The following is a 27,720-nucleotide window of genomic DNA, read 5'->3' as shown; positions in this document are numbered from 1 at the left end:
TTTACGGTCATTCAAATTTATATTCCGAACTCTTTTGGTTCTTCGTCGGTGACAGCCTATTTTCGACGTCTACTGCGTTCGCTGTCTTCGGTGCTCTTTTCACCACGTTTAAACTTAACAGATCCCGGAAACTCATCATCAAGCCAAGATTTTGCTTCAACTGTATATTTTCCCTTCAAAAAGCAATATTTTATCAGCACACGAAATTTTTTGTGTCCTTCTTTTTTCAAATAACAAATATCTCACAAACTAATGATCGGACTGCTGTCAAATTTTGACACGTATTTTGAAGGTTGGTACTAACTGAAAATCACATGGATTTAATACTAGCACTGTCTTCTGTGCCCCAGACCAGGAACATTTCAATTGGCCAAATAATTCCCAAATAACTAATATCCAAATTTTGTTGGATTAAATATGTAGAATATTTAACTTGTTGTAAATATCATTTCATGCCAGTGTGCTGGGTGAATATGCAAGCTAAATAGCTTGCATATTCACCCAGCACACTGGCATGAAATGATATTTACAACAAGTTAAATATTCTGATGTCTCCACTACAAATAGTTTTCTTAGAACTATTTGAATCGCATCAACCTCATTGCAGTCGTCATCTAGGTATGACATATACGATATTCCTTAGCGCCCTCTCGTGACGTCTCTCCGAAGATGAACCCATAAAATTGATTACACCGCGCCGTTACACCCAAGAAAGAATCGTTTGGCTTACTATGTGATCAAACGTAATGAACTGCACTCTATAACCCTGTAATAACTGTAATTAACCAGATAGTTCTATTTTCAATATGCCGATCGGTGCGCTTTTGCTTCATCCAAGCGATGTATAACGAATATACGCTCGTATATATTTATATTACATCCCTCCATCCATACACTTGACCATGCTAGTGTGTAAAGGCAAATTGAGAGCAGCCCACTACCAATTACTATGGCGGTGGTTTTTGCAGATAATAATAACGATAAAATCTTAATTAAATGTAAACCAAAAGTGGTATAAACGAGAACACGGAGTCACAGAGTGATTATTATGGTTATTATTCTCTGACATAACGGCTGTCCTATCACTTCTGCCAACAGTTAACGTTGTATTAATTTTCGTGATCCCTCGAGATCTCAGAATGTGGAAGTTATCGCGAAGCTTGGTTTGTAATATATTCTGCACGAGTTAGATCTTTTCCGTTTGAAAAATTGGTTTTGAGGTGTTGCCAGTACGGCAGTTCCTGTTTGGTTATGGTACTAATTAAGTTTTTTTTGTTTCAGGTGAGCTTTCTTCCTGGTGCTATGGAGGATAGAGGTGTGGTCGGGTAGACTTATTGGTAATCTGAATTGGTTTTATTGATAACTTTCGTGAAAAGTACATGAAAATATTTCAATGGGAGCTAATTTCAAATGAAGCATATATATTATCATTCAGGTATTCCACAATACTTCACATAATAGTTTTTATCCAAAAGTACTTAATTTATTTTTCTTTTGAGATCAGTAGATTGCTCTTATATACAGATGAGAGATATTCTTACCAGTGGAAACATACTCTTTTCTTGAAAATTCATCATAGTTATAGTCGAACATAATCATCTTCAAGATTGATACATGAAATGCAATGCTGCTCTAACTTTTCAATACCTTTCTTGGAGAATGATTGATGAGTTTCAACCGTTACCATTTGTTAGTTGATCTGATTGATTAAAACTAGTTTTAGTCCTCAGAAGTAGATTCTAAACTATGAAGGAACCAGCCTCGGAACTAGCAGAACTGTGTATTTTCAAAACATTCAACTCGTCCAATTATTAGCTGAAATTCTAGACATTTGCATGACTATTAAAAATGTTTTCTCAGTCATTATTACTGAATATTATAGCCTCTTTATTGGATAGGTTATAATTTTTTGTAACTTGAATTCTTATGATATTCTGTAGCATGTGACAATATCATATTACGAAGGGTGTTCCTAAATTAGAGGCCTAAAGGAAAATAAGAGATTCCTTGAATAATTTTAAAAACAAAAAGTTTTATAAACATGGACCCGCGAATGCTGTGTTTTCGATATTTAAAGTTTTTCTCGTAGTCCTACTTTTTTGTGATGATTTTACCAGTTTATCAATTATATATTAATCTTCGCTACATATACTAACTGAACCCTCATAATCATTTGGATTTTCCTGAGGATTACTAGAGAATGGTTTGGAATTTTTTTCTCGAAATCGCTAGCAGATACGACAAAAAATCGAAAAGTGTAGTACTAGACCAAAGTTTTTCTTTTTCTGAACTACCAGTAGTCCATCAAGAAAAAATTTGCAGGGAAGAAAATATATCACTCAGTGAATTTGCATTCAAAATCAGCATATCACATGATGATTTGTTTGATTTGAAATATCTATGCCAAAGTCAAGTTAAATATCTTGGGAAGGAAAAGTGCAATGAGAACAAAACAAAATTCAACAACTTGTATCTTGAAACCAAAGCGTTCATATAACAATTATATATTTCAAATCATAGGTTAAGCGATGTCATGTATAGATATTATTTCGACGTTGAAGTATCCTTCTGAGAACATCCAATGTTATCTCAGCAATTTTACCCACTCGAATCACCAATTCCCAAGCCTTCTACGACCGCCAAACACGCCAATAACGCACCAACCAACTGCCAAAATCTATGCAAATCCTCACCCATAAAAAACCAACAAAGCTCTTCTCACAATCAAGTCAGGACCAAATCCCAACCTGCTCTTTTTGCCTCACCATCGATCCTCTCGTTAACCATCCACCTGACCAGTATACCAAATGTTCCCTTCATTACTCCTAATCGGGAGTTAACCCACCAAATTCTCTTCTTAATAGGCCCGATGACGATAATTTAATTCCAAACCCAAACCCATACGGTCCCATGATGTCTTGTTCGCGACTTTTTTACCAATCCTGAGCGCCATGCGAAAGCATCCACGGCATCACGAAGAACAAGATGTCGGTGCGCGTCTGTGGTCTCTGTGACCGATCACAGAGCGCGCTCGAAGTCGGCGATCTCCGAGAAGCAGTTAATTAAAATTCGGGAATTCAGCTGTTAAATGTTATTATTTCAGGGAACTCGAGGGTATGTGGACGATGCCGTATCCGCTGCTGGAACACTGTCTTGTGTATTCATGATTTCAGCTTTGATAAAAACCGGCATGCCAACATGAAATCAATAATGAAATGAGCGACTCTTGCAGTGTTATTACAGGCTGAATAATAATTGAATCCAGCTTTGTTAACTAGCGCTCTGTATCTTCTCTCTCTCTTTCGTCGATCTTCTATGGCGAACCTGTTCTTCTTCCCCGCGCTATTACGCTGTCTGTGTTCTATGTACGTGCGCGTTTTACAATTTTCGATTAGGTGGAGAGGAAAAATGGCGGTTTGATCTTGCAACGATGGTTCTCTATTAAGCGGATGATAATTGTATTGATTTGTTGATCACGTTCTCGAGTGTGATTTGCATTGATTTGATTGGCATTGCGTGGTGTTGTTATTGGTTGTTGTTCGTGTGGTAGCCGTTGGTGCTTGCAGTTTCCTAGTCGCTTGACAATGAAGCAGATATTTTTATTTATGAATGACTCTTTTATAATTATTGTTGTATCAACGCTATCGAGAAATTTCAAGCATTAACAATAAGGGGTTAAATTTTGATATTGAAAAAAACTAGTGTATTTTAAGAGGACTCAATGGATGTTTATTTTATTGTGTTAATTCACCATTTACGATGGTAAACGATAGCTACACAAATTCCATCTTTAAGGTCTCGAATACTTTGTGAAGCACTGGTACAGACCTCATCTTTCACGTGGCCCGAAAGAAAAAGGTCTAAATCAAAAGATCTCGGTAGCCAATTGTGATTTTTTGAAAAATATAACACGTTTAGGAAACTTTTCTCGCAAAATTGAGATTATTTCGTTGCTTGTGTGGCATGTAACGCTTTCTTGTTGAAAATAAATGTCGTCTACATCAATATGTTCCAATTCCTGTCATAAAAAATTCATTATTCATAGTCTATTTCCCAAAATTTACGATGAATCGACAAACCTGGCTTTTGGCAACTCTACGGGCTACATCAGCAATATTCTTAGTTGTTTTTGATTGACGCACACCGTTACAATTCTTCACATCACTAACTTGTTTCAAGTGCTGAAATTTTTCCAACAGTTTCAACATTGCCGGCCGAAAAGGTGTTTCAATATGAAAAAAAAAATAACAATTTCATTGCGTTGTTGCAAACATCACAAATATAATTCTTATAAATTTCCATAAATCAATTTGCAATTCAGAAGAAATAATGGTTGTTACACTAGGAACACATCATTTCTTGTTACAGTACTTTCAAAAATTTAACTATTTTGATTTCTTTTACCCGATAATGATACAAGATGAAGTGCTTTTGATTAATATTTTGGTTTCTGAAAAAAGTCGTATCTCCTTCAATGTGATCTTATTTTTACGAAGATTTCGTGTTATTTTTGAGTTAGGTGTTAAATTCTTTGATTTCTTATTTACAAATTGGTAATAATATCTAGAATTCTGGGTGAATAGAGTTACATCAGTATGTATTCAATAACAATAGAGTATCTGAAATTCTCAGAGTGATCCGTCGCTTGAGATCAGGCAGAAGGGCGATACTCCTGCAGCAACCTCAAACAAATATTCATTCATTGTGGGTCACTGATAAGTATTCAATAACAAGATCATTTATTTTATGAGAAAATATTGTAAATTATTTTCTCTAATTCTGTGGTTATTCCGTTCATTCTTCCACATCTTGTAGAACAAAATCGTGCGAGAATATATCAGAAACGCACAGTTTTCATGGTTATATTTTATTATTCTATGTTGGTACTCCGAACTTTCCGCCACGGCTTTATCTGTCAATTCATCAATTTGCCTTAAAGAAATCAGTTCGGCCAACCAACATTTTTCAATGCAAAAGTCACTAAAATATATTTATGGAAATATTTCATTAATTTCAATGAAAATGCAATGAATTAGAGAAAATAATGTATAATACTCGTACAGAAGGCTCATTCTACCACTCGTTCATTCCAAAACTCGCCACTTCGTGGCTCGTTTTTGAATTTTGAACTCGTGGAAGAATATCAATGCCTTCTGCACTTGTATTATAAATAACTATATAATGGCTCGTCACTTGAGCTCAGGCGAAGGAACAATACCCATGTGCAGCAATCGCAAAAAAATGTTCTTTACTAGTTTTGTAATCTGTAGCCAAGCTACTGTCTGTCAAAGTGCCAATATATCTTCTACAACTGGTCACGAATTATCTAAAGTCTATAACCTTTGAAAAATCATATATCATTATCATCAACTATTGAAGGACTCAGGTCAGACATTCTAGTGATAATTTTTGGAGTTTTTAGAATTGCAAGAAAACGTTAACCTTGTTAAAGCTTTCCCATTTTTCAATTTTATCTATTTTCGTCGATTTCTTATGTTAAACTGAGTAACCGTCACTTGCAAAAAACTGTGATCATACATGATTTCGATGAGCAAAAAGGAATCTATTCTGAATAAGTTACTACAGATTTGATACAGCAGACTTCCAGGACGTTCCTCTGAATTTTAAAGGCGGAAAACCAAACAGCTCATTGGAACAAACCATCTCATTACAGAAATAAGAGGACGTGGAGTGTTCACTAAAATATATACCTACCGGTTAGAAGTCACAAATCAGCATTAGTTTCATTTAATGGTCAACTGGCACTTGTAACGTGCAGAGAAAGTGGTTCGATTTACATCAAATAGTGGCATCTCATATGTTATAGATCCATCTATATTTCAACGTTGAGAAAGTGGAGCTGAGTTGAAGATAAGAGAGCAATGATGCGTATTTGGACATACGACGCGTCTGGCTGGACCCGTCGGTCGAAAGACGCACAGCTTCCGCTCTCTAGGCAATTTCTTAATTAGCGACTATTTATGCTTTTGGACATGCCCGTATCGTGAAACTAGCTGATCATTTGACGAGTTCGATGGTCTTGTGGGAGAGATTAAGTTGATCTGTGGATGTTGGATTCGTTAAAAATCTGTTGGAATTCTTCTGAGATGAATCTTTTAATATGTATATTATCATAGGATTGTGATTGAGTTCTGATTTTTGAGCGATTAATCCTCAAAGGATTTAATACAATTTTGATCGTCCATTCGCTCATAAGTAAGATAAATCTTGACAGAAAACCTAAATTTTTTTATTATTTGACCTTATGACTCCTGATTTTTGTTTCATACGCAATGGTGATAGCATTTTCAAGTGGAGACAAGCTCAAGTCAAGTAGTAGTTTTTCAGTCTCAAGTCAAAACAAGTATTTATGATTCAAGTACTTCAATCATATCAAGCTACTAGATTTTTAGCAATTTTATTGTGTAGTGTCACATCAATAAAAAATGATGAAATGAGAAGAAACCTCGCAGAAATCACTTCTATTTATTGAACTTACTGTATAAAAAATCCGTAAATATAAATTAAATCACTTTAAATCATAACAAATTGAAAAAATGAAGATTCTTAATATTGAGGAACCTCCAAGCTTTGTTTGATTTCATAATTTTCCATCCAGGATCTAACACACATGAGGCATCTTATAGATTTGTCGCTTAACCTATTGCGGCTTTTTGCAACTGTAATAGCAGCTCTGGAAAATTGATGTTGACGCTGATAAAAAATCCTGAGCCAAGATTGGACAGATATTTCTGAAACTACCAAAATCTACCAAAAGATTTCATAGAAATGTGAGAAAACTACTAATAAAGTCACACTGCCGAATGCTTCAGTCTCTCGGCGCTCAAGGAATCTCCTCATTTAGTTTAAGCGCGCACGAGATTGCAGAAATATATGCCATGCGACGCGTGAATATCAAGCTCAAGTAATATCAAGTAGCTTGGTATCAAGTCAAGCAATAAATATCTAAAATCAAGTCAAATCAAGCTCAAATATGTAATTTTTCACGAGCTTGATTATCAAGCCAAGTAGATGGTTAAAACGTCAAGCTACTTGGCTTGATGAATCCTTAGCTAGGAATGACTTCAGATCTAATCAGATCACAGATCTAATCAGCCTGCAGATCTACCTTGCTTACGAATCGACCTTGCCAACGGAAATGGTCCACAGAATATAACATTTTGTTCGAATGTTCCACAGTATAGATATTAACATTGAGTCAAATTGATTCAGAGACTACTAATATCGGGTAGAAATCATCCACAGAGTACTAACGTTATATAACAATGATCCACAGAGTACTAACTTAGCTCCCAGAGAATACTAAAATTGTGCAGAGGAATGATCCATAAAATACTCAAATTATGTCGAAATGATTCAAAGAATACTAACAATATGTAGAGAATGATTAAGTTGATCTATGGCTGTGGGATTCGTAAAAAAATTATTGGAATTCTTCTAGAATGAATATTTCAGTGTGCACTTAGTTACAGGATTGTGATTGAGTTCTAATTTGAAGTGATTAGTGCTCAACAGAGCACCCTTCGATTTAGTTATATTGCTTGTATTTTTCGAGGGGTTGAACCAGAAATTGTATCAACAAGGTTAGTTGAAGTTGGAGATGAGATTCAATAAGGTTAGACTTACGGATGACTAATTTGTGTTTGAATTAACTTCAGTTCCTTCATACGCTCATAAGCAAGATAAATCTAGGAAGGAAACCTAGAAACTCTATGATTTGACCATAAGACTTCTCCGATTTTGTTCCTTACGCAAGGGTGCCAGCATTTTCAAATAGAGTTTTATAGTATGTAATGACTTCAGATCTAATCAGACCACAGCTATATACCTTGCCAATAGATCTATCTGGCCCTTAGTATACTAAGGTTGTTTGATTTTTCATATGATACCTATTACATCATTATTCTTGTTCTCCAGTTCGGTTATCACTGCCTGGAGAAATAGATGAATACATCGTTATGATCTCAATGAAGCAATTTCTTCGAAGCTCAACTGAAAGCGTCCGATATAGGAATGAGCTTAAAGCTATCCCATTTCAATTTCAAGCTGTGTTACAACAGGTCGTTAGGAAACATTCCAGTCACAGAATCAGTTCGAATAACTCTCTGTGCACCAACTATCCTCCGAATAGGGGACATTCTTCTTCTAATTAAATTGAATTGTCCACATCATCCGACTCATTGAAAATTCTGATCACGATCAAAGAGCGCTGATGCTTTGACCATAAGACGGAAGGCCTGTCCTGCCAATGGTGAAATATCTTGCGATTTCCAATCAGTGGGTGGCAATGATAAAATTAAGTGAACTCAAATTGAGCGGTACCTTCTTAAGGGATAAGGTATCTCTGACAGGTGCTGCCCGATTTGGCAAAGTATCTTGTTTTCTTGGCAGAGGAGACGTGTAAGGTCTGAATCGTTAATTCGACTAATAATTGTTTGGTTTTTATACGAATTCCGTCAAGTATTCTGCGTGTGGTGCCTACGTTTTCTACGTTTTTAGAAGGTATGGGATGCGTGATAAATACTCGTTGAAATGAGCGGGTAAAAGAATTGCCAAAAATGTCGAAAAAGTTAATCAAAATCTCAAAAAGGTACCTATTGTGTAGAAAAAAATTGTTATTCATCTAAAAAAAAATAGAATAGAATAACTGTCATATTATAAAAAAAATTTGAATGCCATAGACTGGTAGAGGCTTTCAAGCATGTCTCGTCAGTTTTTTCATGAACTATTGGAAGAAATCATGAACATGAAATGCTAAACTACATATGAGTGAAAATAATAGTATATTGGAAACTGATCGATATAATATACACTTAATCAACAAAAAGTTTCAGATGGGCCCATTTTACAAATGGCGATGTAGTAATCTGATTCATTAACGAAGTTAGATCAAAAAATTGTACTCTGAAATTTGCAATTTCTTTGTTGAGTTATCAAGTTTACGGCCAAATGATTAGACAGCTCCATAGAATACCAATATTATATTGAAATGATCAAATAATACTTAAATTGCGTCGAAATTATTCACTGACTACTAATATTGTATAAAGAAATGATCCACAAGATATAACATTATATCTGAATGATCCACAGGATATTAACATTGAGTTGAAATTATTCACGCATTGCTAATAATGGGTAAAAATAATCCACAGAATACTAACGTTATGTCTGAACGATTGACAGAATACTAAAATTGTGGCCGAATTATTCACAAACTACTAATATATGGTAAAAATCATCCACAGAGTACTAACGTTATATATCAATGATCCACACAGCACTAACTTTATATCTTGATGATCCACAGAATCTAAAATTGTGTAGAAGAAAGATTCATAAAATACTCAAATTGTGTCGAAATGATCCAAAAAATACTGAAAATGTGTAAAAATTAGTCACTGACTGCTAGTATTAGACAGAAATCATCCACAGAATACTAATATTATGTCATAATGATGCACAGAATACTAAAATTGTGTCCAAATTTTTCATAGACTACTAATTTTGGGTAGAAATCATCGACATGGTACTAACGTTATATATTAATGATCCACACAGTACTTATTTCATATACTAATGATCCACAGAATACTAAAATTATGTAGAAAAAAGATCCATAAAACACTCAAATTGTGTCCAAATGATCCAAAGAATACTAACAATGTGTAGAAATGATTTACACACTGCTAGTATAAGACAGAAATCATCCACTGAATACTAACATTATGTCATAATGATGCATGGAATACTAAAATTGTGTTGAAAATATTCACAAGACTACTAATATTATATTGAGGAATGATACAAAGAATATATTGTATAACAATGTGTCGAAATGATTCGCTTCACAGAATACTAACATTGTATCGAAATGATCCACAGCCTGCTTGTATTTGATAGAAATAATCCACACAATACTAACATTATGTCATAGTGATGGACAAAATACTAAAATTGTGTCATAATGGTGCACAGAATACTGAAATTGTGTCGAAAATATTCACAGATTACTAATCATCTACAGCGTACTAATATTCATATATTAATTAATGATCCACATAGTTCCTACTTTATATATTAATGATCCACAGAATAATAAAATTGTGTGAAGAAACTACTCAAATTCTGTCGAAATGATTTACAGAATACTAACATTGTACCACAATGATTCACAGACTGTTAATATTGGGTAAAATCATCCACAGAATACTAATGTTATGTGTAAATGATCCACAGAATACTAATGTTATGTCTAAATGATCCACAGAATACTAAAATTGTGTCGAAATGATAGAAACACAAGACAAGTTCGCGAAAACTGCAACTGACCCACACTGTATGAACCAAAGAAACTCCATCATCATTCCGTTCCAGTTTTTCCGACAAAACCGTCGAATAAATATGCAGATGGACCTTTCGAAACCATCACAATGGCAGATAAATCTTCCACAAACACACAATGCAAGACGTCCATAATTATTCAAAGTGTCGCCGGTGCTTCATCAATAAATGGATTTGAATAATTATAAGGCACGTGGACGTCTCGCTTGCGCCGATGGCTTTTTGTTCTCGTCTTGCCGCAGATGTCTCTAATCTAAGCGCACGGGAAGAGGTGCGAACTTTGACCACCGCACAACAGCGTATTGAATAAAAGAGAAGCTTAATTTACGTCGTTGAGTATAATAATTTGTCCAGAGTGTATTTATTAATATTGATGAGACGAGTGGGCTTAGGACTCGTCAATCTTAGACAGCGTGTGATGAGGGTCTTGTAAGTTTTTGATCGACGTACGTTGGTGATTGAATTTTAACAAAAATTCTTTGATAGTAACTCTAATCTAGTTGTAAGTCCATATTCAACACAAAATTTCAAAATTTGAAAATAACAAGCATTCAGAATGAATGAGAGCAATGCTCACTGAAACATTCCAACTCAGATATGGTGCACTGGTTTTTGGAAAAATTGAACTTTATTGTGAAAAAAATGGTTCTAAATGAGAAATCCTAAGTATTGCTCATTGTTAGCTACAACTTTTTTCCATCTTTCTGGCAGAGCTCTATTACCTTTAAGGTAAAAGTGCTCATCTTTTGAGGATTTCCACGAATCAAGCCATTTTTTTATGTCTTCATATGAGTGGAACTGCTGATGAGCCAGACCATGTGCCATCGACCAGCAAGTAATAATCTGACTATGCAATATCTGGGTAATTCAAAGAGTGGGGTAGAACATCCCATTTGAATGGCTCTAGATAGGTTTTAATGGATTCAGTAACTCGAGGCCGAGCATTTTCATCCTATTGATTCACTTTATAGTGCTCCAGCTTGTATTGTGGCCGTTTTTAGTGCTCCACTGTCCCCCAGTACTGATTTATCTCGGTTTCAACAGCTCATAATCAAAAGCATCGACCTGGCCTCACCTGGCCAGCGTGAGTATTCGGTCCAGGCGACGACGTAGGAGCATAACCAATCAGTCCTCATGAATTTTCTTCTTTGGGTAGCTGTGATAGATCCATGTTTCATCACCCGCCACGATGCGATTAAGAAAACCTTTCTTCTTTGACGCTGAAGCAGTTGTTCACAGGTGAAAAACGACGTTCAACGTATTTTGGCTCTAATTCATACAGAACCCAAGTTAGTTTTTTTGGAATAATTCCCAACGCAAGGAATGGCTTGGCTGGTGACTCGTAATGCTGCAGAAAGATCTTCTTGCGTTTGGCACAGATCCTCATCAAACAGTACCTCCAATTCAGAGTATTGAAAGGTTTTTGGCCTTCCCTCACGCAGACGTTTGTCAACATCGAAATCACCGTCTTTGAAGCGATGGAACCAATCAAAGCATGTTGTTTCACTTAGAGCAGCATCTCTGTAAACTTTTTGGAGTTCTCCATGCACTTCAGCCAACGTTTTCATCAAATGAAAAAGGAAAATCAACACTTCCACAAATGACGATTATTTGGCACAAAATCCTACATATTTACTCAACCAAAAGTATATGACGCCAAAACAAAATCACTAATGTGTTAGAACAATTTGTTCACGATATATCTAAGCTTCGTTTATGACGTTTTGGAGATATCAAAATCGACCAGCACTTGCTCCTGAAGCCATATATTGACTTACAGCAGGAACTTAGTTGCTTAACCAAGCTATTCACTAGAACACCCAACTCATACAGTCGCCCTTTGTGTTCAACTGAGCGTTATCCAAACACCCTGTACAGCACCTTATCGAAATACCGTCAAATACCGATTGAGGTGTTTAAGATTGTTTTCAAAGAATTGGAATTTTCGTTATCGAAAGGATCTACCACAACCAAAGGATAATCTCCGTTATGCAACAGATAGAAATTCATTGAACGACTTTTCCAATACAGCACAGGAATGCTTTCGATAAGCTAGGGCGTATTCCATTCCATTGTTACCGCAAATGGACATATTTCATACACTCTCACATCGTTCTCGATTTCTATTAGCTGTCGACCATTAATAATCTGCAAACAGAGAAAACAATTGCACATATCCGAACACACGCTTCCACAATTTTTAGATAAGTAACAAAACACAAGCAGAGATTGTACGCCCACATACGCTGAATGACATTTGGCGAATCGACCGCTAGATTGTTGTCTTGTGCTCTATATGGTAATCTTCTCATTTATCTGGATTCCTTCAAGGAACACTTTCGTGCGAGTGCATTCAAATTCAGCCAATTAGATGCATTGTAAATGTCTCCATGGATGCATAATCTTAGAAATAACACAGGAGCTTCCAACAGAAATAATTTCTTCGGGTTGAACTTCTGTAAGAACCATTATCAACGTTTGGTCTTTGATAGTTTCTTGACGAAACAACATTTTAACTCAGTTTCATTGGGCAGAAACTTGCACATCTAAGTGTGGTGTTTCAGTTAGCTCCAAATTTTGAGAAGACTCTCAAAAAAAAAAAAAAAAATACGAGAGATATTGGAAAAAATTTCTGTTACCAGGAAGCTTATAATGGGTGTTTTCTTTTGAGGTATATAACTTTAAGTTGGCATTACTGTTCAAGATGGCAACCGATTTAACATCTGTCCAGTGATTTATTCTCAGTTTGGTTTGGCAATTCATCATGGATAGACTCACGCTTGAACAACGCTTGCAAATAGTGCAGTTTTATTTCGAAAATAATGGTTCTGTGCGGAAAACGTATCGCGCACTACGTCCATTTTATTTTGTTTAGCGATGAAGCGCACTTCTGGTTGAATGGTTACTTCAACAAACAAAACTGCCGCATTTGGAGTGAAGCTAATCCTCAAGTGTATGTCGAAACACCGTTACATCCAGAAAAACTGACTGTTTGGTGCGCTTTATGGGCTGGTGGAATCATTGATCCGTACTTCTTCAAAAACGATGATGGCCAGAACGTTACAGTCAATGGTCATCGGTATAGAGCCATGATTACTAACATTTTCTTTCCTGAATTGAACAACCATGATGTCCAGGAGCTCTAGTTCCAACAAGACGGCGCAAAATGTCATACAGCTCGTGTCACAATCGAATTATTGAAAGACACGTTTGGTGACCGCCTTATTTCACGTTTTGGACCTGTGATCTCCAAGATCTTGTGATTTAACACCGCTAGACTACTTTCTGTGGGGCTTTGTAAAGTCATTGGTCTATGCGGATAAGCCACAAACCCTTGACCATTTGGGAGACACCATTCGCCGTGTTATTGCCGATATACGGCCACAAATGTTGGAAAAAGTCATCGAAAATTGGACGTCCAGATTGGACTACATCCGAGCCAGCCGTGGCGGTCATATGCCAGAAATCATATTTAAAATGTAATGCCACAAGACTATCTTGCGGATAAATAAAATTCATGTTAATCGAATAACCCATCGTTGTTTTATTGTAATTTAAAGTTCTATAGCTCTGAAAAAAACACCCTTCACAAGTTTTGGACGCTTGTATCTGGTGGAAGATTCATTGTTAACGCTTTCTTAAATGTTTTGAGACATTAACAAAGCGAACAAACCAAGGCGTCCGAGGAAGTTCTTTTGAATGATCTGTAACTTGTTGAACTTTGTTGCGAATGACGGAGAAGTCCAACATATTGAAGACCAAGTTCTTCAGTAGACTTTTCAGTTGGTAATTTCCCCATAACGCAAAATCAAACCTTCGAATTTCTTGAGTTGATGCAATCCATTGTGGACATAACGTGATCACTTAGTCATTTCATTACGACGTGATACGTTGACGATCTCATAAATTTCCCTGGGATGACGATTTCTCGGTGCATCTTCCGAGAAACATCGAGCCAATATAATTTACGATTTATGCAGATTTTTTTTTCATACGCCAACTGTTACCTTTCAACATGTACGTCTCCGCATATATTAAACCCCTATAACAACTTGAGGCCGATATTTTCCTCCTTAATGGGCAGAACGTAGACTTCCGAGACATCTGGTTAACATAATTGGTCTGCGGGACCATTTTTGTCACAATAAAATTGGATGAAGTAGGTTGACAAGTTAAAAACAGGAAATAATTACCTATGCACCGTAGATCTCTAAGCTGAGTGTCTTATTAACTTTTCTATCAGTCTGTACGTCTGCTTGTTTGTCCTATGTACTTATAAGGTGTATCGGATGCTCTAACTGGTTGACAGTTTCCTGTCATCGTGACCCTATTTCTCTGTGAGACGTTGACTGTTCCAGTTGTGGATCGAAGTGAGCTCTGATTACGATATAAATTATTCGTTAATAAGGCTTTTGTATGAATGAATATTCATGGCAATTTATCTCAAGAATTGAATAATTGAAATAAATAGAATCTGATTGAATAACAACTGAAAAACTGAAAATTTGAAATCTATTCAAGAATCGTTATAAAGGGTGTTTTTTTTAGAGCTATAGAACTTTAAATTGCAATTAAACAACTATGAATTATTCGATTGACATGAATTTTATTTATCCGCAAGATAATCTTGTGGCATTACATTTTAAATATGATTTCTGGCATATGACCGCCACGGCTGGCTCGGATGTAGTCCAATCTGGACGTCCAATTTTCGATGACTTTTTTCAACATTTGTGGCCGTATATCGGCAATAACACGGCGAATCTCGTCTTCCAAATGGTCGAAGGTTTGTGACTTATCCGCATAGACCAATAAAAGTAGTCTAGTAGTGTTAAATCACAAGATCTTGGAGGCCAATTCACAGGTCCAAAACGCGAACTTAGGCGGTCACCAAACGTATCTTTCAATAAATCGATTGTGGCACGAGCTGTGTGACATATTGCGCCGTCTTGTTGGAACCACAGCTCCTGGACATCATGGTTGTTCAATTCAGGAAAGAAAAAGTTAGTAATCATGGCTCTATACCGATCACCATTGACTGTAACGTTGTGGCCATCATCGTTTTTGAAGAAGTACGGACCAATGATTCCACCAGACCATAAAGCGCACCAAACAGTCAGTCTTTCTGAACGTAACGGTGTTTCGACATACACTTGAGGATTGGCTCCACACCAAATGCGGCAGTTTTGTTTGTTGACGTAGACATTCAACCAGAAGTGCACTTCATCGCTAAAATGAACGTAATGCGCGATACGTATTCCGCACAGAACCATTATTTTCGAAATGAAATTGCACTATTTGCAAGTGTTGTTCAGGCGTGAGTCTATTCATGATGAATGGCCAAACCAAACTGAGAATAAATCATTTGACAGCTGTTAAATCGGTCGCCATCTTGAACAGTAATGCCAACTTAAAGTTATATACCTCGAAAAAAAAACACCCGGTTACAATTCCGAGCATTAAAAATCATTAACTATAGTCTTACTCTTAAATCGTCAAGGAATCGACAATCCAGGGTTTTTATCAACACTGAAGGAATCAGCAGCAATATTTTCAGTTGTTATTGAAAATGATATATCTTATTGAAAAATCCTGTAATTGAAAAATTTGGAGAATTTGTGATTCTCTCAGAGAAGTATGTCAGTAGTTTCACTTATCAATCACTAAATTAATCACTACAATGTCTACCATAAACGTCCTAATTTTCCAAGTAAGAAGATAAAGATAACGAGTGAAATGACCTGCATTACTTCCCCTTCAGAAAAAGTGTAAGACATTACTAGGGAATTTTGTAATTGATTTAATCCGATTTGAATCAGTACACAGCGCCATCTACGAAAGCGAACAAACCAGTATTTCTAAACATTACAATCAAAACCAATTCCTCTTCTATGCTCACACCCCCCCGACCACAGACGAAACCATAGAGCATCCTCGCAAAAAATCCCAATATCAGCAGACGATTCTGTCCGACGTACCAGAATGTCATAATGACATCGAACGATCCAAGACTATGCCCGAGGAATGCTGCGTGCATTTCGGCTGGTAAAAAACGTCTCGACGTGGACTCGTGCCTCATCTATGCCCGTCCGGATTCGTAAGACCCCGGGCAAAGAAAGCCAAGCCGTGCCACTCTACCGATTATGCGATAAAGTATGATTTCGATCACTGTAATAATGACATCTCTTATATAGAGCTCATTCCACGTGCCTTTGACGAGAAAACTGTAGGCGGCTCTGTGCATACACGCCTTTCACTCTTGCCTTTTTGAGAAATAGCGCTAACGACAGAGATAAGGATAAAGTTTGTTCGCACTGCTTTCCTGAATTATGAGCCGAACGATCTGGATCTATGGACGGACCGAGGATAGTTTCTTTTTTATGGTCGGTTTCAATGGTCGAAGATCGGGTATGTCGATGGGCGAAATGTCTGTGATTTAAGAGCTGTTCTGTGGTACGATTGAAACGTAGGGTTTTGGATTGTATCGATTTTGAAGCTGAGGTTGTGATCGCCCTAGGTTTTAGTTACAGAATAGTCTTTAGATTGAAATCAACAATGGATTTGTTTTATTTCTCAATCAGCTACGATTTTTGTGTTTTTAACTTACCAAATCTCCCCAAGTATGAGATTCAATTGGCTGTTTTCCTTATTGTGAATTGACCTGATCACAGACCATCATTTTCAGAGTTAACTTTGAGACAAACGAATGATTATTCTACTCATTATTTGATGGATCAAAGACCACAATTTTCCAAATAAATTTCGTTGAGATGAGGGGACACACAAACCTGACATGTTTGATTCAATGATTCAGTTTTTATCTGTCATTCGTGTAGTGGTTTGTATTTTGTCATTTATTGATTATTTTTTTGGTCTTTTCTGAAACATGATAAAAAAACAACAATATCAATCAATATCTTGACTTTTCGAATAATCAGAATTTATATAGATTATTTTGGCATCAATTCGAGCTTTTTCTAAAATAATCCCATTATAGACAACTACAGAGCTGTAATATTCTGCCAATATGTTTTATTAGTTTCATTTCGGTGCTCAAAATCTTATACCCGGTGGCGGCTCAAAACCTGGTGTTCCTAAATTGAAGGTATAGGGTGTTTTTTTTCGAGGAATATAACTTAAAGTTGGCATTACTGTTCAAGATGGCAACAACTGTCAAGTGATTTATTCTCAATTTGGTTTGGCAATTCATCATGAATAGACTCACGCCTGAACAACGCTTGCAAATGGTGCAATTTCATTCCGAAAATAATGGTCCTCTGCGGAATACGTATCGCGCACTACGTCCATTTTATTTTGTTTAGCGAAGAAGCGCACTTCTGGTGGAATGGCTACGTCACAAAACAAAACTGCCGCATTTGGAGTGAAGCTAATCCTCAAGTGTATGTCGAAACACAGTTACATCCAACTGACTGCTTGGTGCGCTTTATGGGCTGCTGGAATCATTAGTCCCTACTTCTTCATAAACGATGATGGCCAGAACGTTACAGTCAATGGTGATCGGTATAGAGCCATGATTACTAACCTTTTCATTCCTGAATTGAACAACCATGATATCCAGGAGCTGTAGTTCCAACCAAACTCGCAACATGTCACACAGCTCGTGCCACAATCGATTTATTGAAAGATACGTTTGGTGACCGCCTAAGTTCACGTTTTGGACCTGTGAATTTGATCTTGATGTTGATTTGATCTTGTGATTTAACACCGCTAGACTACTTTCTGTGGGGTTATGTAAAGTCATTGGTCTATGCAGATGAGACACAAACCCTTGACCATTTGGAAGACAACATTCGCCGTGTTATTGCCGATATACGGTCACAAATGTTGGAAAAAGTAATCGAAAATTGGACGTCCAGATTGGACTACATCCGAGCCAGCCGTGGCGGTCATATGCCAGAAATCATATTTAAAATGTAATGCCACAAGATTATCTTGCGGATAAATAAAATTCATGTCAATCGTTGTTTTATTGCAGTTTAAAGTTCTATAGCTCTGAAAAAACACCCTTTAATTTATATATTTATAATTTACAATTTAAATGAATGAAATTTCCGAAATAGTCATTCGTAAAAATCCGTTTTTTCATTACCCAACCGTTGGTCCATTTTCTGGAGCCTGTAGATCGATCAATAGGCGATTTCAAAGCAAAACTATTATACAGTTCTGCCAATTAGTCGATATTTGTGGAACGGCCGCACCCGAAGAGCATCATATATAAATCTATTGACGATTACTTCTGACGTAAGTGTATCACTTTCTCGTTTTAATTGCCTATTTCAGTGTTTATTAGATCTTTTTTACGAAACCAAATATCCAGACTGGACGGGAGGAGATCGTTCTAGAGCGGGTAATGACCATACTTCGCGTCGTTTGGGCGTTTCTGGGTTGTAGATTGGAAGAATATTTTTGCTTTCAATAGTTTCCTTGTTTCGACTTTCGCAAGGTCGTTTAGGAACGGTGTGTTAGTTTATCTGCAAGCTGGTTAGGAACACGCCTTGTTGAAGTTCACTGTTCGATATTGATCCTATATTTCTTATCATAAACATTTGAATGTTAGTTTTCACGTACGCCAATGAAACTTATGACACTTTGATTATATCATGACACTATAAAGGACCTTCGACGTTTTGTTGAAAAAATCTTTTAATTCTGCCAACATAGTTTAGTACTACCACAATCAACGTTAATAATTCGATATAAAGAGAATAAATGAAAAAAGAATGGAAAAGAACAACAAATCAAAAAGATATTAGGCGTACAACTTTGCTCCGCCGTTTTGGCGGATAACTGTTGCGGTAGTCGAAATAAAAAGATCGTAGATGTCATACAATAAGCTTTGATATTTGTAAACATAACGCCATAGAAATATAAGTCGAATTGTGTCTGCATCATAAAGTTATTCTCGATTAAACATGTCAGCTTACGAGCCAAATTCTCGTCATTTGCGGTAGGTTTTAATTTTCTGCTTCCGGATTGGGCTCATTGAATACTCTCAAATACCCATAGTGAGGCCGCTATTAGTGAAAACACGTGTCTAGAGTGGTTTTGACGCTCCAAGAACGGTGATTTTGACGTCGAAGACCAGCATGGCGGTGGAAGAATGAAGGTTTCCGAAGATGCAAAATTAAAGGCATTACTTGATCAAGACTCGTGTCAAACGCAACAAGAATTGGCAGGATTATTAGAAGTGACGCAACAAGCCATTTCAAAACGCCTGAGAGTCATGGGAATGATTCAAAAACAAGGAAATTAGGTGCTGAAGCCAAGAGATGTTGAACAGCGTTTGTTTGCTCGTCAACAGCTGCTTGCAAGGCAATGACGGAAGGGATTTCTGCGTCGCATTATTTTGACTCATTACGATAATCCCAAGCGCATAAAATCATGGGGATATTCCAGCCATGCTTCCACGTCGACGGCCAAACCGAATATTCACGGTTCCAAGGTCATGCTCAGTATTTGGTGGGAACAGCTCGGCGTAGTGTGTTATGAGTTATTAAAACCAACTGAAACAATCACAGGCGATCTTTATCGAACGCAAGAGATTTTACAGCATGACAATGCTTGATCCCATGTTGTGAAAGACTAAGGAATTTTTCTTTGATTTTCTGGTTCAGCGCTGATCAACTGATTAACTCGACCAGAAGGAAATATTCATTATGGCCACTAAAGAAGTAAATCCCGAGAAAATTGGACAGGAAACCACCCCTGTCCACTGCATCAGGATCACCTTGTCCTCACGTAACGTCAGTTCTCTGCAGAAAGTCTGTAAAGATTTGATCAATGAAGCCAAAAAGAAGAACGTAAAGGTTAAGGGGCCTGTACCTATGCCAACCAAAACACTCCGTATTACCACCCGTAAAACTCCTTGTGGTGAAGGTTCTAAAACTTGGGACAGATTCCAGATGAGAATTCACAAAAGGGTTATCGATTTACACTCGCCTTCCGAAGTTGTCAAGGAAATTACCTCAATTTCTATTGAACCTGGTGTAGATGTTGAAGTTACTATTGCTGAAAGTGGTCAAAACATCCTTGGAAGCGTTGAAATGGTAACTCTCATTTTTTCTAGTCCGCCCTAGTTCAAACACTACTGGAAGATGCAGTGTATGCACATGCATACATTGGCGTATCAGACAGAGATGGAGAAAACAAAAACGAAAATGGCCATTCTGATTTTCGAAGAAATATAAACTTATGCCTTCCAAAATACTGATAGCTCCTACCGTAATTCTCTGAATGAATCTCAATTTTTAAAACACAACCTTTTTTCAGTGCCAACACCCAGTATCTCATGAAGCAGAAGCGACGAAAGTAGTCGAACAATCAGATACATAACTCAAACATTTCAAGATGCCGACAAAACTTCATCTATGAGTCCACGAATGTCACAGTATAAGTACATATGACTCTTCAGACATCTAAAAGCGTTGTACCCAAGCGTGGAGTGTTGTTATCTCTCCATATTATGTCCCTCTTGTCACGTATAAGAGATATTTTCGTACCATGCAGCTTTATTTCATCCTCATGCCGACTACTATCCTCTTTGATACGGTTCTGTGGGAATTACAATTGTGGAGATAATGTTTTATTGTCTCAGTTTCACTTCGATGATATCTATCAATGTATTAAAGTGAGGATTAACATAGAAATCGCTTAATTCTTCAAAGAATCTCAGAATAGATAACGCCTTATGTTCGGGATCTCAGGAACACGTTTTTTTTTCATCGAAGGAGAAACTTTCAAATTTATGCGTCTTCTGCAAAATATAAATTTGATTCAAAATTTCATAGCTAGCAGCAGTCACATTTTTATTTACGATTTATAGGCTAGATGATATCAGGATATCTTCTTTGTTAGCCCAAAGCAACGTTTCTATATGGTGGTATCATCAAGAGAAATATTGTAAAAATTTATCATGATGGCTATCTAGTTAATATCTATCAGATGTTTCATTCTCAAATTAAATTATGTGTCGTATCTACCTATTTGATAGCTTTCTTTTTCATCTTATCCAACTAATAATACTGTTTTGTGGACAGTGTTAGAAAATTCCAGATTTCAACACGTTTTGTTTCGAAGATTGCTAGCTAATAATGAATATAATTCTTATATTTTTATCTGAATTGTTCAAGTTTGATGAGGAATACATTGTTAAAATCAATTCTGTCCTCCCATCCGGCAATAAATAAGATGACTTTTGCTAGGATAAAATGTTAACTTGGGAAAATTCTTCAATCAGCAAAATACGACGAGAGGTTTTATAAATAAAGGTTTTTTTTTTAGAGCTATAGAACTTTAAATTGCAATAAAACAACGATGGATTATTCGATTGACATGAATTTTATTTATCCGCAAGATAATCTTGTATTATTACATTATAAATATAATTTTTGGCATATGACCGCCAAAACTGGCTCGGATGTAGTTCAATCTGGACGTCCAATTTTCGATGACTTTTTCCAACATTCGTGGCAGTATATCGGCAATAACACGGCGAATGTTGTTTTCCAAATGGTCAAGGGTTTGTGGCTTATCCGCATAGACCAATGACTTTACATAGCCCCACAGAAAGTAGTCTAGCTGTGTTAAATCACAAGATCTTGGAGGCCAATTCACAGGTCCTAAACGTGAAATTAGGCGGTCACCAAACGTGTCTTTCAATAAATCGATTGTGGCACGAGCTGTGTGACATGTTGCGCCATCTTGTTGGAATTCAGGAATGAAAAAGTTAGTAATCATGGCTCTATACCGATCACCATTGACTGTAACGTTCTGGCCATCATCGTTTTTGAAGAAATACGGACCAATGATTCCACCAGCCCATAAAGCGCACCAAGCAGTCAGTTTTTCTAGATGTAACGGTGTTTCGACATACACTTTAGGATTAGCCTCACTCCAAATGCGGCAGTTTTGTTTGTTGACGTAGCCATTCAACCAGAAGTGCGCTTGATCGCTAAACAAAATAAAATGGACGTATTCCGCACAGAACCATTATTTTTGAAATAAAATTGCACTATTCGCAAGCGTTGTTTAGGCGTGAATCTATTCATGATGAATTGCCAAACCAAATTCAGAATAAATCACTTGACGGCTGTTAAATCGGTCGCCATCTTGAACAGTAATGCCAACTTAAAGTTATATACCTCGAGAAAAAACACTCTAAATGACCTCTCAAAATTTAGTTTTCTTGATAGTTTCCAATCTGAGTTTTAAATAAGGATTAAATTCTGCATGTGGAAATAAAATGACAATTTGCATCGAAAGCAACGTTAATAACACTTCAGTTTATGCCCTCAAATTAATGTGCTCGTGCTGTAAATATATATTTATACACTTGTATCGTTATATAGGTACTATTTCCAAACGTTGAGAATAAACACCGATGATTTCTAAAGAAAAAGCGACATCAAAGAATGCCGATTCAAAAATAGCGTATATTGCAAACGAACATTCAACGAAAATAGCAATCGGTGATCATCCACAAACTAACCAGTGGGTAATAAAGTTATACACCACAGCGGCACTCTTCAGTACCTTCCACGTCATATTATAACACCACAAGGCAAACAACTATACTCCTATAGGTACCTCACAATAACGCAATGTATGATATTACCCAGTTAATAATTCATCGACATTACATGGTAACATTGTTCTATGACTCTGACCGGTCACAGAACTCTTCAATTAAGTAGAAGCTGTAATTACGCCGGCCAGAAGGCATCGGTACTTTATTATTGCTTGGATGGGCTGATTTGTGAGTGAAGAGGTTGTGCCATGATAAGAAAGATACTCACTGTTGTTGCCCCGTCCGGTGTACATCCTCTATTTACACGGGGTCACAGAATGGAGATGTTATTTATGGTTCTTATTCTTCTGCAGATTGGTCTGTCTGATGGTGGATGTGTGGTCGAGATGATGGGGAAATGTTCGGAGGTAATTAAGTTTCATTGCTTTATCGTGATCTTAGGCATCGGTAGGAATTGGATAGGAGTGAGTTTTCGTACGATTTCTTCGGCGTATATGAAGACTGCACATCTTAGAAATCGTGATGGTCAGTTCGTAGAAGTATGATGGACAATAAACGAAATTGAGCAATTAGGTGTAATTTTGCGTATTTTTGAATTATAACGTAGGTATAACTCGAAAGTTTTGACATTCAGGGAGTTTTTCAATGAAATTGACAAACTTCGAGGAGTATTTAGTAATGGTTGTTCTACAGAGCCCCCAGTTGCCAAAATCCATTTTTTTCTTGTAAATAACAAAACATATCAATTTAATAGCAATAGGTATAATTAGACAATTAAGGCGGTGAAATTATATTTTGCCGGGGCGCCAAAATGTGTGGTGGCGGCTCAGATGTATGGAACAAATAGTTTCGAATGACATAAATCAAAGCATATGAAGAAACTCCTTTTTTTGAAGAAATGGGAGCAAGGGTTCTAACCGCACTAATATTGTCCATCGTATTATTCGCTCTCCTTGCAGAAATGCGAGGACCCGCTCTAGAGACCGGCAAATCGACATTTTGCCGGGGCAGCAAATATTGGAGGGCGGCATTTTATACCTTTTCCCTGAATTGCTAAAAGAATGTATTGAATAATTTCAACGAATTTCATAGATGATTTTTCATATCAAATAAACTGGTGTTGTCGTGGGCGCATTCGAATCTAAAATATTAATATATAAAATACAATATTATGTCACTCGACACTACGAAAGCTTTTTTTCCGCGACATTCTTGAATGTTTTCTTGAACAGTCCGTTTTTGAAATCTAGCAGAAATCTGCCATCATGTGCATGTCCCATCTTCCTTGGTAGCGCTCCTCCATAACTTTAATATCTTGGTGAAACCTTTCACTTTGTTCCTCACTCATGTCTCGTTAATTTTCTGAAAAACTGTCAAAGTGGCTATGTAAATAGTGTATTTTAATACTCATATTGCACCCTAAGGATTCGAAACTTTTAAGCATCTTGTTAACCATTTCAACATAGTTTTGAGCTTTATGTTTGCATAGATAATTTTCTATAACTGCAACAAATATTGTCCAAGCTTCTCGATGAACTTGATTCATTGAATTTATGAAGGCAGAATCCTTAATTAATTGTCTTATTTGTGGGCCGTCAAATATCCCTGCTTTGAGTTTTTCTGTGCTGAACAGATGCATTTTTACCCCTATATATGCAATACGTGACCCATTCTTATCAAGAGACTTCACAAATTTCTTCATTAAGCTCAACTTCATATATTACGGAAGTATGATTTTTTCGCTTACTTACCAGAGTTATGGGATTTAAAAGGTCAGTTCAGGTACCTTACAGGCAATGATTCCGCTATTTACAGATTCACCTGGAATTCACACAATTACAGACTGACAATAAAACCATTGTACCTACATTGATGAATATATAATAATTTTAGAATGATCATAAATGAATATACTAAATGAAATCCACATGAGTAAATAAGTAGATGTATCTAAAAGAGTAAAACTGATAGAGAAAAGCGTCCCAAATATAGTTGATAGCATTTCTAAAATCTCAGGCACCAAAAAAAAATTTTTTTTATTGCCCTGTGTAATCAAGTATAATTAAATTTGAATCAATAATGAATAATCACACTCAAAACATCTTCCTCTCCTAAAAACTTTTCAAAAGAAACCTCTGAATAAATACTCATCCTCATCCCGTCCCTGCTAGGGCGCCATTTAATTTTTTGCTCGGACGGCAGGAACACTAAAGCAGGCCCTGAAAAACGCGCCCCCGCGCGCCAAAATCCCAACGACAGTTCGACGACACCGATCGGCACATTTTTGTGACGACGTGCGGTCAAGCGGCAAGCTCCAGTTGCTGCGGCAACGCGAGAGCAGATCTGTACGCGGAAGTAGCGGATAAATTGTCCTGTCAGGCACCCACACCCAGCGCTGGTGGCTGGAACGGCCGATAGAGAAGTCGTGACCACGCCAGACCTACATGGACAAATTGTCTATGGTCCGTTAGAAGCACGTAGCTCTATGTGCTCCGATCCGTAGATAACACGCTAAATAGAACTAACATGCTAATAGCCGTACGATGTACCCATGATACGAAATGTTTTTGTACCAATGCGTCGATTGGCCTTGATTGTTTCGGTGTTCGGAGTCCGGCGACGCCGACGGCACGAAAAATGGGCGTGATTCAGTTGACGGTTAGGCTATTTGTCCGTCGTGTCGCCATTGTGGCCAATGCATGCAATGAATATGTTATCGACTATAGTAAGGTCTTTGTTGACGGTTGAGAGGACTCGCCAGATGGTGGCTGTTGACAGCTGACAATATGAACCATAGATATTAGTCATGCTAGAACAATGCATAGAAATCCTTTAAATTCACTTAAAAAATGGGGAAAATTTTGCAGTCACAGGGGGCAAAACTAAAGCACTTTTGGATCGTCGTGAAGCAACTCCGCGGCCAGCAATAGTGAAACTGTTGAAAAAAATTGAGCTGTTGGGACAAGTTAGGGATTTGAAGAATCGAAGCACCATATATCGTTCCGTACTGTTGACGAAATCCCAGGTTTGTCGATTCCTCGTCAATCTTGGGAATTATGCTTTGATTAATGATTTTTATAGCCGGAACTGAAAGATATTTGTGGGCAACGTTTATTTTAAACGAGACGGCTCCACGCGCCGCCACATAAGCAAAGAAGCAATTGCAATTTTGCAACCGGAGTTTTCTGGCCATTTCATTCATCGAAGAGGTGATCACAATTGGACACCGAGATCTTGTGATTTAACACCTTCAGACTTTTTTCTTTAGGGCCACGTGAAAGATAGGGTCTATGCCACTAGATGCTCAATAATCTATATATCGGGTGTCCCAAGGTGAGTGGCCTATTAGATTATTATGGAAACTATTGATGGTAAAGATTTCAAATTTTGTGGATAGATATTTGGCCATGTAAGGTACATTTTTAAAATAATTTCACATTTCCAGTGTTGCCGGATGTACGACAATTTGGCAACAACTTCGTTATTTTGAATAGGACATCCGGTATTTCTATTTTTTTTATGATACTCCATAAAATATTGAATCTATTCACTCTCACTTGTCCATCCCTATCTTCAACGGTTTTTGAGTTATTAATTATTTTTCGAAATTTTTGATCAAATTGGCGTATTACGAAAATGACTCTAGTTCGTTCAATATTTGAGATTTAAGTCAGAAATTTTGCAAGTCGTTAGATATTGATCTGATCTGTGTCACTGCTCTTGAATTATGGTTGTCAATAATACAGGACGGACCAAAAAAAATCATCATTTGCCAAGTTACCAAACTGTAAAAAAGTCTATTTTTTCAAATTAGACACCTAGTATATTTTTCAATTTTTGGAATCATTACAACACACTCTACAATTTTTCTATTCACGTCCCTATACCTATCTCAACTGGATTCCGAGTTATATGCGTTATATGTGTATATCTTTCTTGAGCCATTATTTATAGAAAAACCTCGGAACAAAACACCTGTTAGGCAATTATTGTTTATTTTGACATTTATGGATTGAACTGATTCATTGATATATCGATCTATGAACCACATAGAGAACATAACAATACAAAAGATATTAACACTTATTGAATCAATGTGAAATCTAATGAACGCATATAACTCGGAATCCAGTTGAGATAGGTATAGGGACGTGAATAGAAAAATTGTAGAGTGTGTTGTACTGATTCCAAAAATTGAAAAATATACTAGGGGTCTAATTTGAAAAAATAGACTTTTTCACAATTTTGTAACTTGGCAAATGATGAATTTTTTTGGTCCGTCCTGTATTATTGACAACCATAACAACATAAGAGCAGTGACACAGATCAGATCAATATCTAACCTTGCAAAATTTCTGACTTAAATCTCAAATATTGAACGAACTAGAGTCATTTTCGTGATACTCCAATTTGATCAAAAATTTCGAAAAATAATTAATAACTCAAAAACCGTTGAAGATAGGGATGGATAGGTAAGAGTGAATAGATTTAATATTTTATGGAGTATCATAAGAAAAATAGAAATACCGGATGTCCTATTCAAAATAACAAAGTTGTTGCCGAATTGTGGTACATCCGGCAACACTGCAAATGTGAAATTATTTCAAAAATGTACCTAACATGGCCAAATATCTATCCACAAAATTTGAAATTTTTACCATCAATAGTTTCCATAATAATCTAATAGGCCACTCACCTTGGGACACCCGATATAATAAAGGGTGTTGTTTTTCGAGGTATACAACTTTAAGTTGGCATTACTGTTCAAGATGGCGACCGATTTAACAGCTGTGAAATGATTTATTCTC

At 36.7% G+C, this 27,720-nt stretch overlaps 2 protein-coding genes across 2 annotated transcripts in view; both read left to right on the top strand.

Moving 5' to 3' along the window:
* LOC123682493 (histone-lysine N-methyltransferase MECOM-like) overlaps positions 1–27,720 on the top strand; it is a 93,635-nt gene that overhangs the window by 53,180 nt on the left and 12,735 nt on the right. The window lies entirely within an intron of this gene.
* On the top strand, positions 19,955–20,718 carry LOC123683145 (40S ribosomal protein S20-like). The gene is made up of 2 exons (XM_045622044.1): positions 19,955–20,432; positions 20,656–20,718. Exons 1-2 carry the CDS (start codon positions 20,043–20,045, stop codon positions 20,716–20,718), a joined length of 453 nt encoding a protein of 150 aa, XP_045478000.1. The 5' UTR covers positions 19,955–20,042.

This window comes from Harmonia axyridis, chromosome 6, assembly GCF_914767665.1.
Source record: "Harmonia axyridis chromosome 6, icHarAxyr1.1, whole genome shotgun sequence".
NCBI classification, from domain to species: Eukaryota; Metazoa; Arthropoda; class Insecta; order Coleoptera; family Coccinellidae; genus Harmonia; species Harmonia axyridis.
Note: the sequence above shows the minus strand (reverse complement) of the source record. Positions and strands in the feature narration are given on the sequence as shown.

Excerpts from the sequence above, each read along its gene's own strand:
- LOC123683145 (XM_045622044.1), top strand. The coding sequence starts at position 20,043 with ATGGCCACTAAAGAAGTAAATCCCGAGAAAATTGGACAGGAAACCACC. Across the intron at positions 20,433-20,655 it reads TCCTTGGAAGCGTTGAAATG|TGCCAACACCCAGTATCTCA; the intron begins GTAACTCTCATT and ends ACCTTTTTTCAG.